A 22,643-nucleotide genomic window follows, 5' to 3' on the forward strand; every position below is an offset into this window, starting at 1 on the left:
TGATGACTTTGTTGTTTGATGGGTAGTGGAAAGTGATGACATTGGTTTGTGTGGTGTAGTGTTAAATGATAACTTTGTTGTTTGATGGGTAGTGGAAAGTGATGACATTGGTTTGTGTGGTATAGTGTTAAATGATGACTTTGTTGTTTGATGGGTAGTGGAAAGTGATGACATTGGTTTGTGTGGTGTAGCATTAAATGATGACTTTGTTGTTTGATGGGTAGTGGAAAGTGGTGACATTGGTTTGTGTGGTATAGTGTTAAATGATGACTTTGTTGTTTGATGGGTAGTGGAAAGTTGTGACATTGGTTTGTGCGGTATAGTGTTAAATGATGACTTTGTTGTTTGATGGCTAGTGGAAAGTGATGACATTGGTTTGTGTGGTATAGTGTTAAATGATGACTTTGTTGTTTGATGGGTAGTGGAAAGTGGTGACATTGGTTTGTGCGGTATAGTGTTAAATGATGACTTTGTTGTTTGATGGGCAGTGGAAAGTGATGACATTGGTTTGTGTGGTATAGTGTTAAATGATGACTTTGTTGTTTGATGGGTAGTGGAAAGTGATGACATTGGTTTGTGTGGTATAGTGTTAAATGATGACTTTGTTGTTTGATGGGTAGTGGAAAGTGATGACATTGGTTTGTGTGGTATAGTGTTAAATGATGACTTTGTTGTTTGATGGGTAGTGGAAAGTGATGACATTGGTTTGTGTGGTGTAGCATTAAATGATAACTTTGTTGTTTGATGGGTAGTGGAAAGTGATGACATTGGTTTGTGTGGTGTAGTGTTAAATGATGACTTTGTTGTTTGATGGGTAGTGGAAAGTGATGACATTGGTTTGTGTGGTGTAGTGTTAAATGATGACTTTGTTGTTTGATTGGTAGTGGAAAGTGATGACATTGGTTTGTGTGGTGTAGCATTAAATGATGACTTTGTTGTTTGATGGGTAGTGGAAAGTGGTGACATTGGTTTGTGTGGTATAGTGTTAAATGATGACTTTGTTGTTTGATGGGTAGTGGAAAGTGATGACATTGGTTTGTGTGGTGTAGTGTTAAATGATGACTTTGTTGTTTGATTGGTAGTGGAAAGTGATGACATTGGTTTGTGTGGTGTAGCATTAAATGATGACTTTGTTGTTTGATGGGTAGTGGAAAGTGGTGACATTGGTTTGTGTGGTATAGTGTTAAATGATGACTTTGTTGTTTGATGGGTAGTGGAAAGTGATGACATTGGTTTGTGTGGTATAGTGTTAAATGATAACTTTGTTGTTTGATGGGTAGTGGAAAGTGGTGACATTGGTTTGTGTGGTGTAGTGTTAAATGATAACTTTGTTGTTTGATGGGTAGTGGAAAGTGATGACATTGGTTTGTGTGGTGTAGTGTTAAATGATAACTTTGTTGTCTGATGGGTAGTGGAAAGTGGTGACATTGGTTTGTGTGGTATAGTGTTAAATGATGACTTTGTTGTTTGATGAGTAGTGGAAAGTGGTGACATTGGTTTGTGTGGTATAGTGTTAAATGATGACTTTGTTGTTTGATGGGTAGTGGAAAGTGATGACATTGGTTTGTGTGGTGTAGTGTTAAATGATAACTTTGTTGTTTGATGGGTAGTGGAAAGTGATGACATTGGTTTGTGTGGTATAGTGTTAAATGATGACTTTGTTGTTTGATGGGTAGTGGAAAGTGATGACATTGGTTTGTGTGGTGTAGCATTAAATGATGACTTTGTTGTTTGATGGGTAGTGGAAAGTGGTGACATTGGTTTGTGTGGTATAGTGTTAAATGATAATTTTGTTGTTTGATGGGTAGTGGAAAGTGATGACATTGGTTTGTGTGGTATAGTGTTAAATGATGACTTTGTTGTTTGATGGGTAGTGGAAAGTGATGACATTGGTTTGTGTGGTGTAGCATTAAATGATGACTTTGTTGTTTGATGGGTAGTGGAAAGTGATGACATTGGTTTGTGTGGTATAGTGTTAAATGATAATTTTGTTGTTTGATGGGTAGTGGAAAGTGATGACATTGGTTTGTGTGGTATAGTGTTAAATGATGACTTTGTTGTTTGATGGGTAGTGGAAAGTGATGACATTGGTTTGTGTGGTATAGTGTTAAATGATGACTTTGTTGTTTGATGGGTAGTGGAAAGTGGTGACATTGGTTTGTGTGGTATAGTGTTAAATGATGACTTTGTTGTTTGATGGGTAGTGGAAAGTGATGACATTGGTTTGTGTGGTATAGTGTTAAATGATGACTTTGTTGTTTGATGGGTAGTGAAAAGTGATGACATTGGTTTGTGTGGTATAGTGTTAAATGATGACTTTGTTGTTTGATGGGTAGTGGAAAGTGATGACATTGGTTTGTGTGGTGTAGCATTAAATGATGACTTTGTTGTTTGATGGGTAGTGGAAAGTGATGACATTGGTTTGTGTGGTATAGTGTTAAATGATGACTTTGTTGTTTGATGGGTAGTGGAAAGTGGTGACATTGGTTTGTGTGGTATAGTGTTAAATGATGACTTTGTTGTTTGATGGGTAGTGGAAAGTGATGACATTGGTTTGTGTGGTATAGTGTTAAATGATGACTTTGTTGTTTGATGGGTAGTGGAAAGTGATGACATTGGTTTGTGTGGTGTAGTGTTAAATGATAATTTTGTTGTTTGATGGGTAGTGGAAAGTGGTGACATTGGTTTGTGTGGTGTAGTGTTAAATGATGACTTTGTTGTTTGATGGGTAGTGGAAAGTGGTGACATTGGTTTGTGTGGTATAGTGTTAAATGATGACTTTGTTGTTTGATGGGTAGTGGAAAGTGATGACATTGGTTTGTGTGGTATAGTGTTAAATGATAACTTTGTTGTTTGATGAGTAGTGAAAAGTGATGACATTGGTTTGTGTGGTGTAGTGTTAAATGATGACTTTGTTGTTTGATGGGTAGTGGAAAGTGGTGACATTGGTTTGTGTGGTATAGTGTTAAATGATGACTTTGTTGTTTGATGGGTAGTGGAAAGTGGTGACATTGGTTTGTGTGGTGTAGCATTAAATGGTGACTTTGTTGTTTGATGGGTAGTGGAAAGTGGTGACATTGGTTTGTGTGGTATAGTGTTAAATGATGACTTTGTTGTTTGATGAGTAGTGGAAAGTGGTGACATTGGTTTGTGTGGTGTAGCATTAAATGATGACTTTGTTGTTTGATGGGTAGTGGAAAGTGGTGACATTGGTTTGTGTGGTATAGTGTTAAATGATAACTTTGTTGTTTGATGGGTAGTGGAAAGTGATGACATTGGTTTGTGTGGTATAGTGTTAAATAATAACTTTGTTGTTTGATGGGTAGTGGAAAGTGGTGACATTGGTTTGTGTGGTGTAGTGTTAAATGATGACTTTGTTGTTTGATGGGTAGTGGAAAGTGGTGACATTGGTTTGTGTGGTATAGTGTTAAATGATGACTTTGTTGTTTGATGGGTAGTGGAAAGTGATGACATTGGTTTGTATGGTATAGTGTTAAATGATAACTTTGTTGTTTGATGGGTAGTGGAAAGTGATGACATTGGTTTGTGTGGTATAGTGTTAAATGATGACTTTGTTGTTTGATGGGTAGTGGAAAGTGATGACATTGGTTTGTGTGGTGTAGTGTTAAATGATAACTTTGTTGTTTGATGGGTAGTGGAAAGTGATGACATTGGTTTGTGTGGTATAGTGTTAAATGATAACTTTGTTGTTTGATGGGTAGTGGAAAGTGATGACATTGGTTTGTGTGGTATAGTGTTAAATGATGACTTTGTTGTTTGATGGGTAGTGGAAAGTGATGACATTGGTTTGTGTGGTATAGTGTTAAATAATAACTTTGTTGTTTGATGGGTAGTGGAAAGTGATGACATTGGTTTGTGTGGTATAGTGTTAAATGATGACTTTGTTGTTTGATGGGTAGTGGAAAGTGATGACATTGGTTTGTGTGGTATAGTGTTAAATGATAACTTTGTTGTTTGATGGGTAGTGGAAAGTGATGACATTGGTTTGTGTGGTATAGTGTTAAATGATAATTTTGTTGTTTGATGGGTAGTGGAAAGTGGTGACATTGGTTTGTGTGGTATAGTGTTAAATGATGACTTTGTTGTTTGATGGGTAGTGGAAAGTGGTGACATTGGTTTGTGTGGTATAGTGTTAAATGATAACTTTGTTGTTTGATGGGTAGTGGAAAGTGATGACATTGGTTTGTGTGGTATAGTGTTAAATGATAACTTTGTTGTTTGATGGGTAGTGGAAAGTGGTGACGTTGGTTTGTGTGGTGTAGTGTTAAATGATAATTTTGTTGTTTGATGGGTAGTGGAAAGTGATGACATTGGTTTGTGTGGTATAGTGTTAAATGATGACTTTGTTGTTTGATGGGTAGTGGAAAGTGATGACATTGGTTTGTGTGGTGTTGTGTTAAATGATGACTTTGTTGTTTGATGGGTAGTGGAAAGTGGTGACATTGATTTGTGTGGTATAGTGTTAAATGATGACTTTGTTGTTTGATGGGTAGTGGAAAGTGATGACATTGGTTTGTGTGGTGTTGTGTTAAATGATGACTTTGTTGTTTGATGGGTAGTGGAAAGTGGTGACATTGATTTGTGTGGTATAGTGTTAAATGATGACTTTGTTGTTTGATGGGTAGTGGAAAGTGGTGACATTGGTTTGTGTGGTATAGTGTTAAATGGTGACTTTGTTGTTTGATGGGTAGTGGAAAGTGGTGACATTGGTTTGTGTGGTATAGTGTTAAATGATAACTTTGTTGTTTGATGGGTAGTGGAAAGTGGTGACATTGGTTTGTGTGGTATAGTGTTAAATGATAATTTTGTTGTTTGATGGGTAGTGAAAAGTGATGACATTGGTTTGTGTGGTATAGTGTTAAATGATAACTTTGTTGTTTGATGGGTAGTGGAAAGTGATGACATTGGTTTGTGTGGTGTAGTGTTAAATGATAACTTTGTTGTTTGATGGGTAGTGGAAAGTGATGACATTGGTTTGTGTGGTATAGTGTTAAATGATAACTTTGTTGTTTGATGGGTAGTGGAAAGTGATGACATTGGTTTGTGTGGTATAGTGTTAAATGATGACTTTGTTGTTTGATGGGTAGTGGAAAGTGATGACATTGGTTTGTGTGGTATAGTGTTAAATAATAACTTTGTTGTTTGATGGGTAGTGGAAAGTGATGACATTGGTTTGTGTGGTATAGTGTTAAATGATGACTTTGTTGTTTGATGGGTAGTGGAAAGTGATGACATTGGTTTGTGTGGTATAGTGTTAAATGATAACTTTGTTGTTTGATGGGTAGTGGAAAGTGATGACATTGGTTTGTGTGGTATAGTGTTAAATGGTGACTTTGTTGTTTGATGGGTAGTGGAAAGTGGTGACATTGGTTTGTGTGGTATAGTGTTAAATGATAACTTTGTTGTTTGATGGGTAGTGGAAAGTGGTGACATTGGTTTGTGTGGTATAGTGTTAAATGATAATTTTGTTGTTTGATGGGTAGTGAAAAGTGATGACATTGGTTTGTGTGGTATAGTGTTAAATGATAACTTTGTTGTTTGATGGGTAGTGGAAAGTGATGACATTGGTTTGTGTGGTGTAGTGTTAAATGATAACTTTGTTGTTTGATGGGTAGTGGAAAGTGATGACATTGGTTTGTGTGGTATAGTGTTAAATGATAACTTTGTTGTTTGATGGGTAGTGGAAAGTGATGACATTGGTTTGTGTGGTATAGTGTTAAATGATGACTTTGTTGTTTGATGGGTAGTGGAAAGTGATGACATTGGTTTGTGTGGTATAGTGTTAAATAATAACTTTGTTGTTTGATGGGTAGTGGAAAGTGATGACATTGGTTTGTGTGGTATAGTGTTAAATGATGACTTTGTTGTTTGATGGGTAGTGGAAAGTGATGACATTGGTTTGTGTGGTATAGTGTTAAATGATAACTTTGTTGTTGGTTGGGTAGTGGAAAGTGATGACATTGGTTTGTGTGGTATAGTGTTAAATGATAATTTTGTTGTTTGATGGGTAGTGGAAAGTGGTGACATTGGTTTGTGTGGTATAGTGTTAAATGATGACTTTGTTGTTTGATGGGTAGTGGAAAGTGGTGACATTGGTTTGTGTGGTATAGTGTTAAATGATAACTTTGTTGTTTGATGGGTAGTGGAAAGTGATGACATTGGTTTGTGTGGTATAGTGTTAAATGATAACTTTGTTGTTTGATGGGTAGTGGAAAGTGGTGACGTTGGTTTGTGTGGTGTAGTGTTAAATGATAATTTTGTTGTTTGATGGGTAGTGGAAAGTGATGACATTGGTTTGTGTGGTATAGTGTTAAATGATGACTTTGTTGTTTGATGGGTAGTGGAAAGTGATGACATTGGTTTGTGTGGTGTTGTGTTAAATGATGACTTTGTTGTTTGATGGGTAGTGGAAAGTGGTGACATTGATTTGTGTGGTATAGTGTTAAATGATGACTTTGTTGTTTGATGGGTAGTGGAAAGTGATGACATTGGTTTGTGTGGTGTTGTGTTAAATGATGACTTTGTTGTTTGATGGGTAGTGGAAAGTGGTGACATTGATTTGTGTGGTATAGTGTTAAATGATGACTTTGTTGTTTGATGGGTAGTGGAAAGTGGTGACATTGGTTTGTGTGGTATAGTGTTAAATGGTGACTTTGTTGTTTGATGGGTAGTGGAAAGTGGTGACATTGGTTTGTGTGGTATAGTGTTAAATGATAACTTTGTTGTTTGATGGGTAGTGGAAAGTGGTGACATTGGTTTGTGTGGTATAGTGTTAAATGATAATTTTGTTGTTTGATGGGTAGTGAAAAGTGATGACATTGGTTTGTGTGGTATAGTGTTAAATGATAACTTTGTTGTTTGATGGGTAGTGGAAAGTGATGACATTGGTTTGTGTGGTATAGTGTTAAATGATAACTTTGTTGTTTGATGGGTAGTGGAAAGTGGTGACATTGGTTTGTGTGGTGTAGTGTTAAATGATGACTTTGTTGTTTGATGGGTAGTGGAAAGTGGTGACATTGGTTTGTGTGGTATAGTGTTAAATGATAACTTTGTTGTTTGATGAGTAGTGAAAAGTGATGACATTGGTTTGTGTGGTATAGTGTTAAATGATGACTTTGTTGTTTGATGGGTAGTGGAAAGTGGTGACATTGGTTTGTGTGGTATAGTGTTAAATGATGACTTTGTTGTTTGATGGGTAGTGGAAAGTGATGACATTGGTTTGTGTGGTATAGTGTTAAATGATAACTTTGTTGTTTGATGGGTAGTGGAAAGTGATGACATTGGTTTGTGTGGTATAGTGTTAAATGATGACTTTGTTGTTTGATGGGTAGTGGAAAGTGATGACATTGGTTTGTGTGGTATAGTGTTAAATGATGACTTTGTTGTTTGATGAGTAGTGGAAAGTGGTGACATTGGTTTGTGTGGTATAGTGTTAAATGATAATTTTGTTGTTTGATGGGTAGTGGAAAGTGGTGACATTGGTTTGTGTGGTATAGTGTTAAATGATGACTTTGTTGTTTGATGGGTAGTGGAAAGTGATGACATTGGTTTGTGTGGTATAGTGTTAAATGATGACTTTGTTGTTTGATGGGTAGTGGAAAGTGATGACATTGGTTTGTATGGTATAGTGTTAAATGATGACTTTGTTGTTTGATGAGTAGTGGAAAGTGGTGACATTGGTTTGTGTGGTATAGTGTTAAATGATAATTTTGTTGTTTGATGGGTAGTGGAAAGTGATGACATTGGTTTGTGTGGTATAGTGTTAAATGATAACTTTGTTGTTTGATGGGTAGTGGAAAGTGATGACATTGGTTTGTGTGGTATAGTGTTAAATGATAACTTTGTTGTTTGATGGGTAGTGGAAAGTGATGACATTGGTTTGTGTGGTATAGTGTTAAATGATAACTTTGTTGTTTGATGGGTAGTGGAAAGTGATGACATTGGTTTGTGTGGTATAGTGTTAAATGATAACTTTGTTGTTTGATGGGTAGTGGAAAGTGGTGACATTGGTTTGTGTGGTGTAGTGTTAAATGATGACTTTGTTGTTTGATGGGTAGTGGACAGTGGTGACATTGGTTTGTGTGGTATAGTGTTAAATGATGACTTTGTTGTTTGATGGGTAGTGGAAAGTGATGACATTGGTTTGTGTGGTATAGTGTTAAATGATGACTTTGTTGTTTGATGGGTAGTGGAAAGTGATGACATTGGTTTGTGTGGTATAGTGTTAAATGATAATTTTGTTGTTTGATGGGTAGTGGGAAGTGATGACATTGGTTTGTGTGGTATAGTGTTAAATGATAACTTTGTTGTTTGATGGGTAGTGGAAAGTGGTGACATTGGTTTGTGTGGTATAGTGTTAAATGATAACTTTGTTGTTTGATGGGTAGTGGAAAGTGGTGACATTGGTTTGTGTGGTATAGTGTTAAATGATGACTTTGTTGTTTGATGGGTAGTGGAAAGTGGTGACATTGGTTTGTGTGGTGTAGTGTTAAATGATGACTTTGTTGTTTGATGGGTAGTGGAAAGTGGTGGCATTGGTTTGTGTGGTGTAGTGTTAAATGATAATTTTGTTGTTTGATGGGTAGTGGAAAGTGATGACATTGGTTTGTGTGGTGTAGTGTTAAATGATGACTTTGTTGTTTGATGGGTAGTGGAAAGTGGTGACATTGATTTGTGTGGTATAGTGTTAAATGATGACTTTGTTGTTTGATGGGTAGTGGAAAGTGATGACATTGGTTTGTGTGGTATAGTGTTAAATGGTGACTTTGTTGTTTGATGGGTAGTGGAAAGTGGTGACATTGGTTTGTGTGGTATAGTGTTAAATGGTGACTTTGTTGTTTGATGGGTAGTGGAAAGTGATGACATTGGTTTGTGTGGTATAGTGTTAAATAATAACTTTGTTGTTTGATGGGTAGTGGAAAGTGGTGACATTGGTTTGTGTGGTATAGTGTTAAATGATAACTTTGTTGTTTGATGGGTAGTGAAAAGTGATGACATTGGTTTGTGTGGTGTAGTGTTAAATGGTGACTTTGTTGTTTGATGGGTAGTGGAAAGTGATGACATTGGTTTGTGTGGTATAGTGTTAAATGATAACTTTGTTGTTTGATGGGTAGTGGAAAGTGATGACATTGGTTTGTGTGGTATAGTGTTAAATGATGACTTTGTTGTTTGATGGGTAGTGGAAAGTGATGACATTGGTTTGTGTGGTATAGTGTTAAATGATAACTTTGTTGTTTGATGGGTAGTGGAAAGTGGTGACATTGGTTTGTGTGGTATAGTGTTAAATGATGACTTTGTTTGATGGGCAGTGGAAAGTGATGACATTGGTTTGTGTGGTGTGGCATTAAATGATGACATCATTTGATGTGTAGTGTTAAGTGATGACTTTGTTTGATGGGTAGTGGAAAGTGATGACATTGGTTTGTGTGGTGTAGTGTTAAATGATGACTTTGTTGTTTGATGGGTAGTGGAAAGTGGTGACATTGGTTTGTGTGGTATAGTGTTAAATGATGACTTTGTTGTTTGATGGGTAGTGGAAAGTGATGACATTGGTTTGTGTGGTATAGTGTTAAATGATAATTTTGTTGTTTGATGGGCAGTGGAAAGTGATGACATTGGTTTGTGTGGTGTGGCATTAAATGGTGACATCATTTGATGTGTAGTGTTAAGTGATGATATCATTGGTTTGTGTGGTGTAGCATTAAATGATGACATCGTTTTATGTGTAGTGGTATAGGGTTGTGTTATTCTACAATAATTAATTATTAAATTGAGTTTGAGATTATCAAATTTAGTAATGTAATAATTGAATATAAAGTAAACTGTTACACTTTTTTAAAATGGCCAGAAGAATTTATGATCAACTGCATTTATAGTTACCTATTATAATATTTGTTATATCATAGTTACTTATTGGTATATCATCATTTACCATATACTATATGATCTGATATCTGTTTTGCTCTTCATCCAACATACAGTGTGAAGTTTTAGAAATTAAATTGATATCAATTCACATAATTTGTATTACAGTGCATGAGCCAAGTATACTACTTCCATATGAAGAGCAAAGGAAAGCATGGTCGCATGCTGTGTATTTCTGTTCACAACAAGCAATCTGCTATCAAAGACAGTTGGAATCACGCAGGGCTGCAATGTAAGTACTCTGTTGTCATAAAGAGGTTATAATGTACAGTGTACAATCTGATTTCACCCATATATATTATTTCCCAATTTCTATCCTGGTTCCATCATTATATATGTCCTAATCCCATCTTGATATCTGTTCTAATCTCCACCATCATTTCATCCAGATATATGTTCTAATCTCTACCCTGGTTCCATCAAGATATCTGTTCTAATCTCTATCCTGGTTCTGTCCAGATATATCTTCTAATCTCTGCCTGGTTCTGTCCAGATATCTGTCCTTATCTCTACCCTGGTTCCATCCAGATATCTGTCGTAATCTCTATCCTGGTTCTGTCCAGATATATGTTCTAATCTCTACCCTGGTTCCTGCCAGACATCTGCCATAATCTCTATCTTGGTTCTATCTAGCTATCTGTTCTAATCTCTAACCTGGTTCCGTCCAGATATCTGTCCTAATCTCTAACCTGGTTCCATCCTGATATCTGTCCTAATCTCTGCCCTAGTTCCATCCAGATACCCGTCCTAATCTCTACCCTGGTTCCGTCTAGATATTCGTCCTAATCTCTAACCTGGTTCTGTCCAGATATCTGTCCTAATCCCTACCCTGGTTCCATCCAGATATTTGTCCTAATATTTACCCTAGTTCTACAAAGCTAATACTGACACATTTATCATCTTTTTGTCTCAACAGGATGAGTCTGATGCGTTATAATGCAAATCAATCCAAACTGGTAACTCAAATGGTCGAACAGTATCACAAGTTTACAGCTCATATGGAATTATTTGTAGCATGGTAATATCAGTAGACATTTATTTATTTCCTCTGTGGAGTCTTTGGTAAAGTGTTTTTTTGTTTTTTTTTTGAACTTTCTTTATAGATGTTTTATTTTTAATTAAATTTTGTATGTTATTTTTTCTTAAAATAAATGAATGAAACTCTGACCAAAATAAAGAAAATCTGTTTCTGGTCCATATTTTTGTTTTGTTTTTATGAAACATCAAGAAAGTGCATCTGTGCATGCATGAACAAGATTGGATTGCCATAGAATTTGTCTCCCACAATGCATTGTCATATGCTCAGTAACATGCTCAGTAGACTCAAAACTTGAATTACACTCCCACAGTGCATTGTCATATGTTCAGTATTACATGCTCAGTAGACTCAAAACTTGAATTACTCTCCCACAATGGATTGTATTACGCTCAGTAACATGCTCAGTAGACTCAAAACTTGAATTACACTCCCACAATGCATTGTCATATGCTCAGTAACATGCTCAGTAAACTCAAAACTTGAATTGCTCTCCCACAATGGATTGTATTATGCTCAGTAATATGCTCAGTAGATGCAACATTTCACTCAATACATTTGATATGTATTTCTTTTTCAGTCATGAATTCGATATTGATTTGTATCAAAAACAAGCTGCAAGTGGTGGCGTATGTAAGTATGACTTAATAGTGGAGGTGCATTTTGTGATAATTCACTCATTTAACAGGCAATGGATTTTAATTGCATCAACACATTGTATCATTTCTACTTGTATGTGATACTTGCAATTCACAAGTAAATCTAAAGTAATTTGTTTGACATGTAAATAACATTTCACTTAGAAGTATCTCATTTTTGATGACTTCTAATCTTAGAACATAATTGACAGGCGATAATGCTCACATTTGGGTGGATAACTGATACCATTATTTCTACATATTTGTTAAGCAAAACAACTGTATGTTTCCTGTACCCCAGTTGACTTCTAAATTGTTTGACATGCTATTGACCTAAACATCAAAAATGATTTTCCGTTCATTGCGAATTCCAAATAATGATGTTAAAACATTGCATGAGATTTGACAAATGCAAAATTATTTTGGGGTATTTCCATGCTTAATAATATGCTATGCATTGGATAAAGTAAGGGTAGCTCAACACAACAAATTTAAAATTAGAATTAAATCGTTCAAGGCCTTTCATGGAATACACGGATATCGCAGTGAATGAAAAAAAAAAAAACTTATTCCAACTTACCTAGATTTCACTCATCCTATGATTAAAAATAAATTTACCGAAACATTTTATATTTCTTCGTATCATTTTAATAGCATCAGATAATATGTACAAATCTTGGCTAAAACTCAAAGAAGATTGTGAAAAATACCAGCTTGTAAGTAAATCATTGTTTGAAATATATCATACCGAGCTGAATATATCATTGTATTGAATGTATCATGTGGAATATACCACTTTGTGCAATATATCATAGCATATGGAATATATCACTAAGTTATATTGTTCAAAATATTTCATTGTGCAATGTTTACTGTGTGGAATATATCATTGTGTGGAATATATTTAGAATATGTCCTTGTGTGGAATATATCCTTGTGTGGAATATATCCTTGTGTGGAATATATCATTGTGTGGAATATATCCTTGTGTGGAATATATCCTTGTGTGGAATGTATCATTGTGTGGAATATATCATTGTATGGAATATACATGTATCCTTGTGTGGAATATATCTTTGTGTGCAATGTTGCATTGTGTGGAATATATCCTTGTTAGTCCCCGTTCGGACGAAGTCCGAAAACGGGGACTTATAATTCGGTCTCCGTGTGTCTGTGTGTCTGTGCGTCCGTGCGTCCGTCCGGAGTCATATCTCAGAATCCCTTGGACCGATTCCGTTCATTCTTTGCATGTGCCTAGTACTTTATGTGGGACATGTGCACATGCAGTGGTTTAGCGATTTGATTCAAAATGGCCGACTGGCAGCCATCTTGTTTTTTGAAAATGTTGTATTTGGGACATGCTTTGTCAGTTTTCATTCAAACTTGGTACATAGATTATACATGTTAGGATACATGTCCATGACGATTTATTTCGCAATTGGATCAAAGATGGTCGACTGGCAGGCATCTTGTTTTTGTTTTTTTATGCAGTATCTTGGATGTGCTCTGTCAGTTTTTATTCAAATTTGGCACATACATGTACTTTATACATGTTAGGATGCATGTCCATGACAATTTGTTTCAAAATCTGGTCAAGGATGGCCGATTGACAGCCATCTGACTTTTTGGCCTTACTACTATATTTCCACAATTTATGTACCATTTTCATTCGTATTTGGCACATACATCATACATATCTCTGTGTTTCATAATCAGATCAAAGATGGCTGAATAACGGCTGTTTTTATTTTGGCCATATTACTATGACACGAAACATGTGTTTTCATGTAAATAAACAATCTGTTGTATACGCCACTTGGAACTCAAGTTTCAAGGACACGCTTGTGACAACTCCTCCGCTTTAATATGATGAACACAAAGAGAACTTAACGGGGACTGTGTCATTTTCAATGACTTGTGTGGAATATATCTTTGTGTGGAATATATTCTTGTGTGGAATATATGCTTGTGTGGAATATATCTTTGTGTGGAATATATTCTTGTGTGGAATATATCTTTGTGTGGAATATATTCTTGTGTGGAATATATCCTTGTGTGGAATATATCCTTGTGTGGAATATATCATTGTGTGGAATATATCATTGTATGGAATATATCCTTGTGTAGAATATATCCTTGTGTGGAATCTATCATTGTGTGGAATCTATCATTGTGTGGAATATATCATTGTATGGAATATATCCTTGTGTGGAATATATCTTTGTGTGCAATGTTGCACTGTGTGGAATATATCATTGTGTGGAATATATCCTTGTGTGGAATATATCTTTGTGTGGAATATATTCTTGTGTGGAATATATCTTTGTGTGCAATGTTGGATTGTGTGGAATATATCCTTGTGTGGAATATATCCTTGTGTGGAATATATCCTTGTGTGGAATATATCCTTGTGTGGAATATATCTTTGTGTGCAATATATCCTTGTGTGGAATATATCTTTGTGTGCAATGTTGCATTGTGTGGAATATATCATTGTGTGGAATATATCCTTGTGTGGAATATATCCTTGTGTGGAATATATCTTTGTGTGCAATATATCCTTGTGTGGAATATATCTTTGTGTGCAATGTTGCATTGTGTGGAATATATCCTTGTGTGGAATATATCTTTGTGTGCAATGTTGCATTGTGTGGAATATATCTTTGTGTGCATTGTTGCATTGTGTGGAATATATCATTGTGTGGAATATATCCTTGTGTGGAATATATCTTTGTGTGCAATGTTGCATTGTGTGGAATATATCATTGTGTGGAATATATCTTTGTGTGGAATATATCCTTGTGTGGAATATATCTTTGTGTGGAATATATTCTTGTGTGGAATATATCCTTGTGTGGAATATATCATTGTGTGGAGTATATCCTTGTGTGGAATATATCCTTGTGTGGAATATATCCTTGTGTGGAATATATCTTTGTGTGCAATGTTGCATTGTGTGGAATATATCTTTGTGTGCAATGTTGCATTGTGAGGAATATATCATTGTGTGGAATATATCTTTGTGTGGAATATATCCTTGTGTGGAATATATCCTTGTGTGGAATATATCATTGTGTGGAATATATCATTGTATGGAATATACCCTTGTGTGGAGTATATCTTTGTGTGGAATATATCCTTGTGTGCAATGTTGCATTGTGTGGAATATATCCTTGTGTGGAATATATCATTGTATGGAATATATCCTTGTGTGGAATATATCCTTGTGTGGAGTATATCCTTGTATGGAATATATCCTTGTGTGGAATATATCCTTGTGTGGAATATATCTTTGTGTGCAATGTTGCATTGTGTGGAATATATATCTTTGTGTGCAATGTTGCATTGTGTGGAATATATCCTTGTGTGGAATATATCCTTGTGTGGAATATATCATTGTGTGAAATATATCCTTGTGTGGAATATATCCTTGTGTGGAATATATCATTGTGTGGAATATATCCGTGTGTGGGGTACATCCTTGTGTGGGATATATCATTGTGTGGAGTATATCATTGTGTGGAATGTATCCTTGTGTGGAATATATCCTTGTGTGGAATATATCCTTGTGTGGAATGTATCATTGTGTGGAATATATCATTATGTGGAATATATCATTGTGTGGAATATATCCTTGTGTGGAATATATCATTGTGTGGAATATATCATTGTGCGGAATATATCCTTGTGTGGAATGTATCCTTGTGTGGAATGTATCCTTGTGTGGAATATATCATTGTGTGGAATATATACTTATGTGTAGAATATATCATTGTGTGGAATATATCATTGTGTGGAATATATCATTGTGTGGAATATATACTTATGTGTTGAATATATCATTGTGTGGAATATATCCTTGTGTGGAATATATCCTTGTGTGGAATATATCATTGTGTGGAATATATCCTTGCGTGGAATATATCCTTGTGTGGAATATATACTTATGTGTAGAATATATCATTGTGTGGAATATACCTTTGTGTGGAATATATCCTTGTGTGGAATATATCCTTGTGTGGAATATATCATCGTGTGGAATATATCATCGTGTGGAATATATCATTGTGTGGAATATATCCTTGCGTGGAATATATCCTTGTGTGGAATATATCATTGTGTGGAATATATCATTGTATGGAATATACCCTTGTGTGGAGTATATCCTTGTGTGGAATATATCCTTGTGTGCAATGTTGCATTGTGTGGAATATATCCTTGTGTGGAATATATCATTGTATGGAATATATCCTTGTGTGGAATATATCCTTGTGTGGAATATATCCTTGTGTGGAGTATATCCTTGTATGGAATATATCCTTGTGTGGAATATATCCTTGTGTGGAATATATCTTTGTGTGCAATGTTGCATTGTGTGGAATATATATCTTTGTGTGCAATGTTGCATTGTGTGGAATATATCCTTGTGTGGAATATATCTTTGTGTGCAATGTTGCATTGTGTGGAATATATCCTTGTGTGGAATATATCATTGTGTGGAATATATCCTTGTGTGGAATATATCTTTGTGTGCAATGTTGCATTGTGTGGAATATATCTTTGTGTGCAATGTTGCATTGTGTGGAATATATCCTTGTGTGGAATATATCCTTGTGTGGAATATATCATTGTGTGAAGTATATCCTTGTGTGGAATATATCCTTGTGTGGAATATATCATTGTGTGGAATATATCCGTGTGTGGGGTACATCCTTGTGTGGGATATATCATTGTGTGGGATATATCATTGTGTGGAGTATATCATTGTGTGGAATGTATCCTTGTGTGGAATATATCCTTGTGTGGAATATATCCTTGTGTGGAATGTATCATTGTGTGGAATATATCATTATGTGGAATATATCATTGTGTGGAATATATCCTTGTGTGGAATTTATCCTTGTGTGGAATATATCATTGTGTGGAATATATCATTGTGCGGAATATATCCTTGTGTGGAATGTATCCTTGTGTGGAATGTATCCTTGTGTGGAATATATCATTGTGTGGAATATATACTTATGTGTAGAATATATCATTGTGTGGAATATATCATTGTGTGGAATATATCCTTGTGTGGAATATATACTTATGTGTTGAATATATCATTGTGTGGAATATATCCTTGTGTGGAATATATCCTTGTGTGGAATATATCATTGTGTGGAATATATCCTTGCGTGGAATATATCCTTGTGTGGAATATATACTTATGTGTAGAATATATCATTGTGTGGAATATACCTTTGTGTGGAATATATCCTTGTGTGGAATATATCCTTGTGTGGAATATATCATCGTGTGGAATATATCATCGTGTGGAATATATCATTGTGTGGAATATATCCTTGCGTGTAATATATCCTTGTGTGGAATATATACTTATGTGTAGAATATATCATTGTGTGGAATATACCCTTGTGTGGAATATATCCTTGTGTGGAGTATATCTTTGTGTGTAATATGTCATTGTGTGGAATATATCATTGTGTGGAATATATCATTGTGTGGAATATATCCTTGCGTGGAATATATCCTTGTGTGGAATATATCCTTGTTTGTCCCCGTTCGGACGAAGTCCGAAAACGGGGACTTATAATTCGGTCTCCGTGTGTCTGTGTGTCTGTGCGTCCGTGCGTCCGTCCGGAGTCATGTCTCAGAATCCCTTGGACCGATTCCGTTCATTCTTTGCATGTGCCTAGTACTTTATGTGGGACATGTGCACATGCAGTGGTTTAGCGATTTGATTCAAAATGGCCGACTGGCAGCCATCTTGTTTTTTGAAATGTTGTATTTTGGACATGCTTTGTCAGTTTTCATTCAAACTTGGTACATAGATTATACATGTTAGGATACATGTCCATGACGATTTATTTCGCAATTGGATCAAAGATGGTCGACTGGCAGGCATCTTGTTTTTGTTTTTTTATGCAGTATCTTGGATGTGCTCTGTCAGTTTTTATTCAAATTTGGCACATACATGTACTTTATACATGTTAGGATGCATGTCCATGACAATTTGTTTCAAAATCTGGTCAAGGATGGCCGATTGACAGCCATCTGACTTTTTGGCCTTACTACTATATTTCCACAATTTATGTACCATTTTCATTCGTATTTGGCACATACATCATACATATCTCTGTGTTTCATAATCAGATCAAAGATGGCTGAATAACGGCTGTTTTTATTTTGGCCATATTACTATGACACGAAACATGTGTTTTCATGTAAATAAACAATCTGTTGTATACGCCACTTGGAACTCAAGTTTCAAGGACACGCTTGTGACAACTCCTCCGCTTTAATATGATGAACACAAAGAGAACTTAACGGGGACTGTGTCATTTTCAATGACTTGTGTGGAATATATCTTTGTGTGGAATATATTCTTGTGTGGAATATATCCTTGTGTGGAATATATCTTTGTGTGGAATATATCTTTGTGTGGAATATATTCTTGTGTGGAATATATCCTTGTGTGGAATATATCCTTGTGTGGAATATATCATTGTGTGGAATATATCATTGTGTGGAATATATCATTGTGTGGAATATATCCTTGTGTAGAATATATCCTTGTGTGGAATCTATCATTGTGTGGAATCTATCATTGTGTGGAATATATCATTGTATGGAATATATCCTTGTGTGGAATATATCTTTGTGTGCAATGTTGCACTGTGTGGAATATATCATTGTGTGGAATATATCCTTGTGTGGAATATATCTTTGTGTGGAATATATTCTTGTGTGGAATATATCTTTGTGTGCAATGTTGGATTGTGTGGAATATATCATTGTGTGGAATATATCCTTGTGTGGAATATATCCTTGTGTGGAATATATCCTTGTGTGGAATATATCTTTGTGTGCAATGTTGCATTGTGTGGAATATATCATTGTGTGGAATATATCTTTGTGTGCAATGTTGCATTGTGTGGAATATATCATTGTGTGGAATATATCCTTGTGTGGAATATATCCTTGTGTGGAATATATCCTTGTATGGAATATATCCTTGTGTGGAATATATCTTTGTGTGCAATGTTGCATTGTGTGGAATATATCCTTGTGTGGAATATGTCTTTGTGTGCAATGTTGCATTGTGTGGAATATATATTTGTGTGCATTGTTGCATTGTGTGGAATATATCATTGTGTGGAATATATCCTTGTGTGGAATATATCATTGTGTGGAATATATCCTTGTGTGGAATATATCTTTGTGTGCAATGTTGCATTGTGTGGAATATATCATTGTGTGGAATATATCCTTGTGTGGAATATATCTTTGTGTGGAGTATATTCTTGTGTGGAATATATCCTTGTGTGGAATATATCATTGTGTGGAATATATCCTTGTGTGGAATATATCCTTGTGTGGAATATATCCTTGTGTGGAATATATCTTTGTGTGCAATGTTGCATTGTGTGGAATATATCTTTGTGTGCAATGTTGCATTGTGAGGAATATATCATTGTGTGGAATATATCTTTGTGTGGAATGTATCCTTGTGTGGAATATATCCTTGTGTGGAATATATCATTGTGTGGAATATATCATTGTATGGAATATACCCTTGTGTGGAATATATCCTTGTGTGCAATGTTGCATTGTGTGGAATATATCCTTGTGTGGAATATATCATTGTATGGAATATATCCTTGTGTGGAATATATCCTTGTGTGGAGTATATCCTTGTATGGAATATATCCTTGTGTGGAATATATCCTTGTGTGGAATATATCTTTGTGTGCAATGTTGCATTGTGTGGAATATATATCTTTGTGTGCAATGTTGCATTGTGTGGAATATATCCTTGTGTGGAATATATCTTTGTGTGCAATGTTGCATTGTGTGGAATATATCCTTGTGTGGAATATATCATTGTGTGGAATATATCCTTGTGTGGAATATATCTTTGTGTGCAATGTTGCATTGTGTGGAATATATCTTTGTTTGCAATGTTGCATTGTGTGGAATATATCCTTGTGTGGAATATGTCCTTGTGTGGAATATATCATTGTGTGAAATATATCCTTGTGTCGAATATATCCTTGTGTGGAATATATCATTGTGTGGAATATATCCGTGTGTGGGGTACATCCTTGTGTGGGATATATACTTATGTGTAGAATATATCATTGTGTGGAATATACCCTTGTGTGGAATATATCCTTGTGTGTAATATGTCATTGTGTGGAATATATCCTTGTGTGGAATATATCTTTGTGTGGAATATATTCTTGTGTGGAATATATCTTTGTGTGCAATGTTGGATTGTGTGGAATATATCATTGTGTGGAATATATCCTTGTGTGGAATATATCCTTGTGTGCAATGTTGCATTGTGTGGAATATATCCTTGCGTGTAATATATCCTTGTGTGGAATATATACTTATGTGTAGAATATATCATTGTCTGGAATATATCTTTGTGTGGAATATATTCTTGTGTGGAATATATTCTTGTGTGGAATATATCTTTGTGTGGAATATATTCTTGTGTGGAATATATCCTTGTGTGGAATATATCCTTGTGTGGAATATATCATTGTGTGGAATATATCATTGTATGGAATATATCCTTGTGTAGAATATATCCTTGTGTGGAATCTATCATTGTGTGGAATCTATCATTGTGTGGAATATATCATTGTATGGAATATATCCTTGTGTGGAATATATCTTTGTGTGCAATGTTGCACTGTGTGGAATATATCATTGTGTGGAATATATCCTTGTGTGGAATATATCTTTGTGTGGAATATATTCTTGTGTGGAATATATCTTTGTGTGCAATGTTGGATTGTGTGGAATATATCCTTGTGTGGAATATATCCTTGTGTGGAATATATCCTTGTGTGGAATATATCCTTGTGTGGAATATATCTTTGTGTGCAATGTTGCATTGTGTGGAATATATCATTGTGTGGAATATATCTTTGTGTGCAATGTTGCATTGTGTGGAATATATCATTGTGTGGAATATATCCTTGTGTGGAATATATCCTTGTGTGGAATATATCTTTGTGTGCAATATATCCTTGTGTGGAATATATCTTTGTGTGCAATGTTGCATTGTGTGGAATATATCCTTGTGTGGAATATATCTTTGTGTGCAATGTTGCATTGTGTGGAATATATCTTTGTGTGCATTGTTGCATTGTGTGGAATATATCATTGTGTGGAATATATCCTTGTGTGGAATATATCTTTGTGTGCAATGTTGCATTGTGTGGAATATATCATTGTGTGGAATATATCTTTGTGTGGAATATATCCTTGTGTGGAATATATCTTTGTGTGGAATATATTCTTGTGTGGAATATATCCTTGTGTGGAATATATCATTGTGTGGAGTATATCCTTGTGTGGAATATATCCTTGTGTGGAATATATCCTTGTGTGGAATATATCTTTGTGTGCAATGTTGCATTGTGTGGAATATATCTTTGTGTGCAATGTTGCATTGTGAGGAATATATCATTGTGTGGAATATATCTTTGTGTGGAATATATCCTTGTGTGGAATATATCCTTGTGTGGAATATATCATTGTGTGGAATATATCATTGTATGGAATATACCCTTGTGTGGAGTATATCCTTGTGTGGAATATATCCTTGTGTGCAATGTTGCATTGTGTGGAATATATCCTTGTGTGGAATATATCATTGTATGGAATATATCCTTGTGTGGAATATATCCTTGTGTGGAGTATATCCTTGTATGGAATATATCCTTGTGTGGAATATATCCTTGTGTGGAATATATCTTTGTGTGCAATGTTGCATTGTGTGGAATATATATCTTTGTGTGCAATGTTGCATTGTGTGGAATATATCCTTGTGTGGAATATATCTTTGTGTGCAATGTTGCATTGTGTGGAATATATCCTTGTGTGGAATATATCATTGTGTGGAATATATCCTTGTGTGGAATATATCTTTGTGTGCAATGTTGCATTGTGTGGAATATATCTTTGTGTGCAATGTTGCATTGTGTGGAATATATCCTTGTGTGGAATATATCCTTGTGTGGAATATATCATTGTGTGAAATATATCCTTGTGTGGAATATATCCTTGTGTGGAATATATCATTGTGTGGAATATATCCGTGTGTGGGGTACATCCTTGTGTGGGATATATCATTGTGTGGAGTATATCATTGTGTGGAATGTATCCTTGTGTGGAATATATCCTTGTGTGGAATATATCCTTGTGTGGAATGTATCATTGTGTGGAATATATCATTATGTGGAATATATCATTGTGTGGAATATATCCTTGTGTGGAATTTATCCTTGTGTGGAATATATCATTGTGTGGAATATATCATTGTGCGGAATATATCCTTGTGTGGAATGTATCCTTGTGTGGAATGTATCCTTGTGTGGAATATATCATTGTGTGGAATATATACTTATGTGTAGAATATATCATTGTGTGGAATATATCATTGTGTGGAATATATCCTTGTGTGGAATATATACTTATGTGTTGAATATATCATTGTGTGGAATTTATCCTTGTGTGGAATATATCCTTGTGTGGAATATATCATTGTGTGGAATATATCCTTGCGTGGAATATATCCTTGTGTGGAATATATACTTATGTGTAGAATATATCATTGTGTGGAATATACCTTTGTGTGGAATATATCCTTGTGTGGAATATATCCTTGTGTGGAATATATCATCGTGTGGAATATATCATCGTGTGGAATATATCATTGTGTGGAATATATCCTTGCGTGGAATATATCCTTGTGTGGAATATATCATTGTGTGGAATATATCATTGTATGGAATATACCCTTGTGTGGAGTATATCCTTGTGTGGAATATATCCTTGTGTGCAATGTTGCATTGTGTGGAATATATCCTTGTGTGGAATATATCATTGTATGGAATATATCCTTGTGTGGAATATATCCTTGTGTGGAGTATATCCTTGTATGGAATATATCCTTGTGTGGAATATATCCTTGTGTGGAATATATCTTTGTGTGCAAT

At 35.2% G+C, this 22,643-nt stretch overlaps 1 protein-coding gene across 2 annotated transcripts in view; it reads left to right on the top strand.

Annotated features, from left to right (window-relative positions):
* LOC102806810 (inhibitor of nuclear factor kappa-B kinase subunit alpha-like) overlaps nucleotides 1-22,643 on the top strand; it is an 80,070-nt gene that overhangs the window by 22,976 nt on the left and 34,451 nt on the right. For both annotated transcript variants that reach the window (XM_085494001.1, XM_085494002.1), the window contains 4 exons: nucleotides 10,054-10,177; nucleotides 10,862-10,963; nucleotides 11,562-11,614; nucleotides 12,274-12,335. In XM_085494001.1, the coding sequence (XP_085350127.1) occupies nucleotides 10,054-10,177; nucleotides 10,862-10,963; nucleotides 11,562-11,614; nucleotides 12,274-12,335 (341 nt within the window). The remainder of the gene's footprint in view (nucleotides 1-10,053; nucleotides 10,178-10,861; nucleotides 10,964-11,561; nucleotides 11,615-12,273; nucleotides 12,336-22,643) is intronic.

Source organism: Saccoglossus kowalevskii, chromosome 19, assembly GCF_978046115.1.
Source record: "Saccoglossus kowalevskii chromosome 19, keSacKowa6.1, whole genome shotgun sequence".
NCBI lineage: Eukaryota > Metazoa > Hemichordata > Enteropneusta > Harrimaniidae > Saccoglossus > Saccoglossus kowalevskii.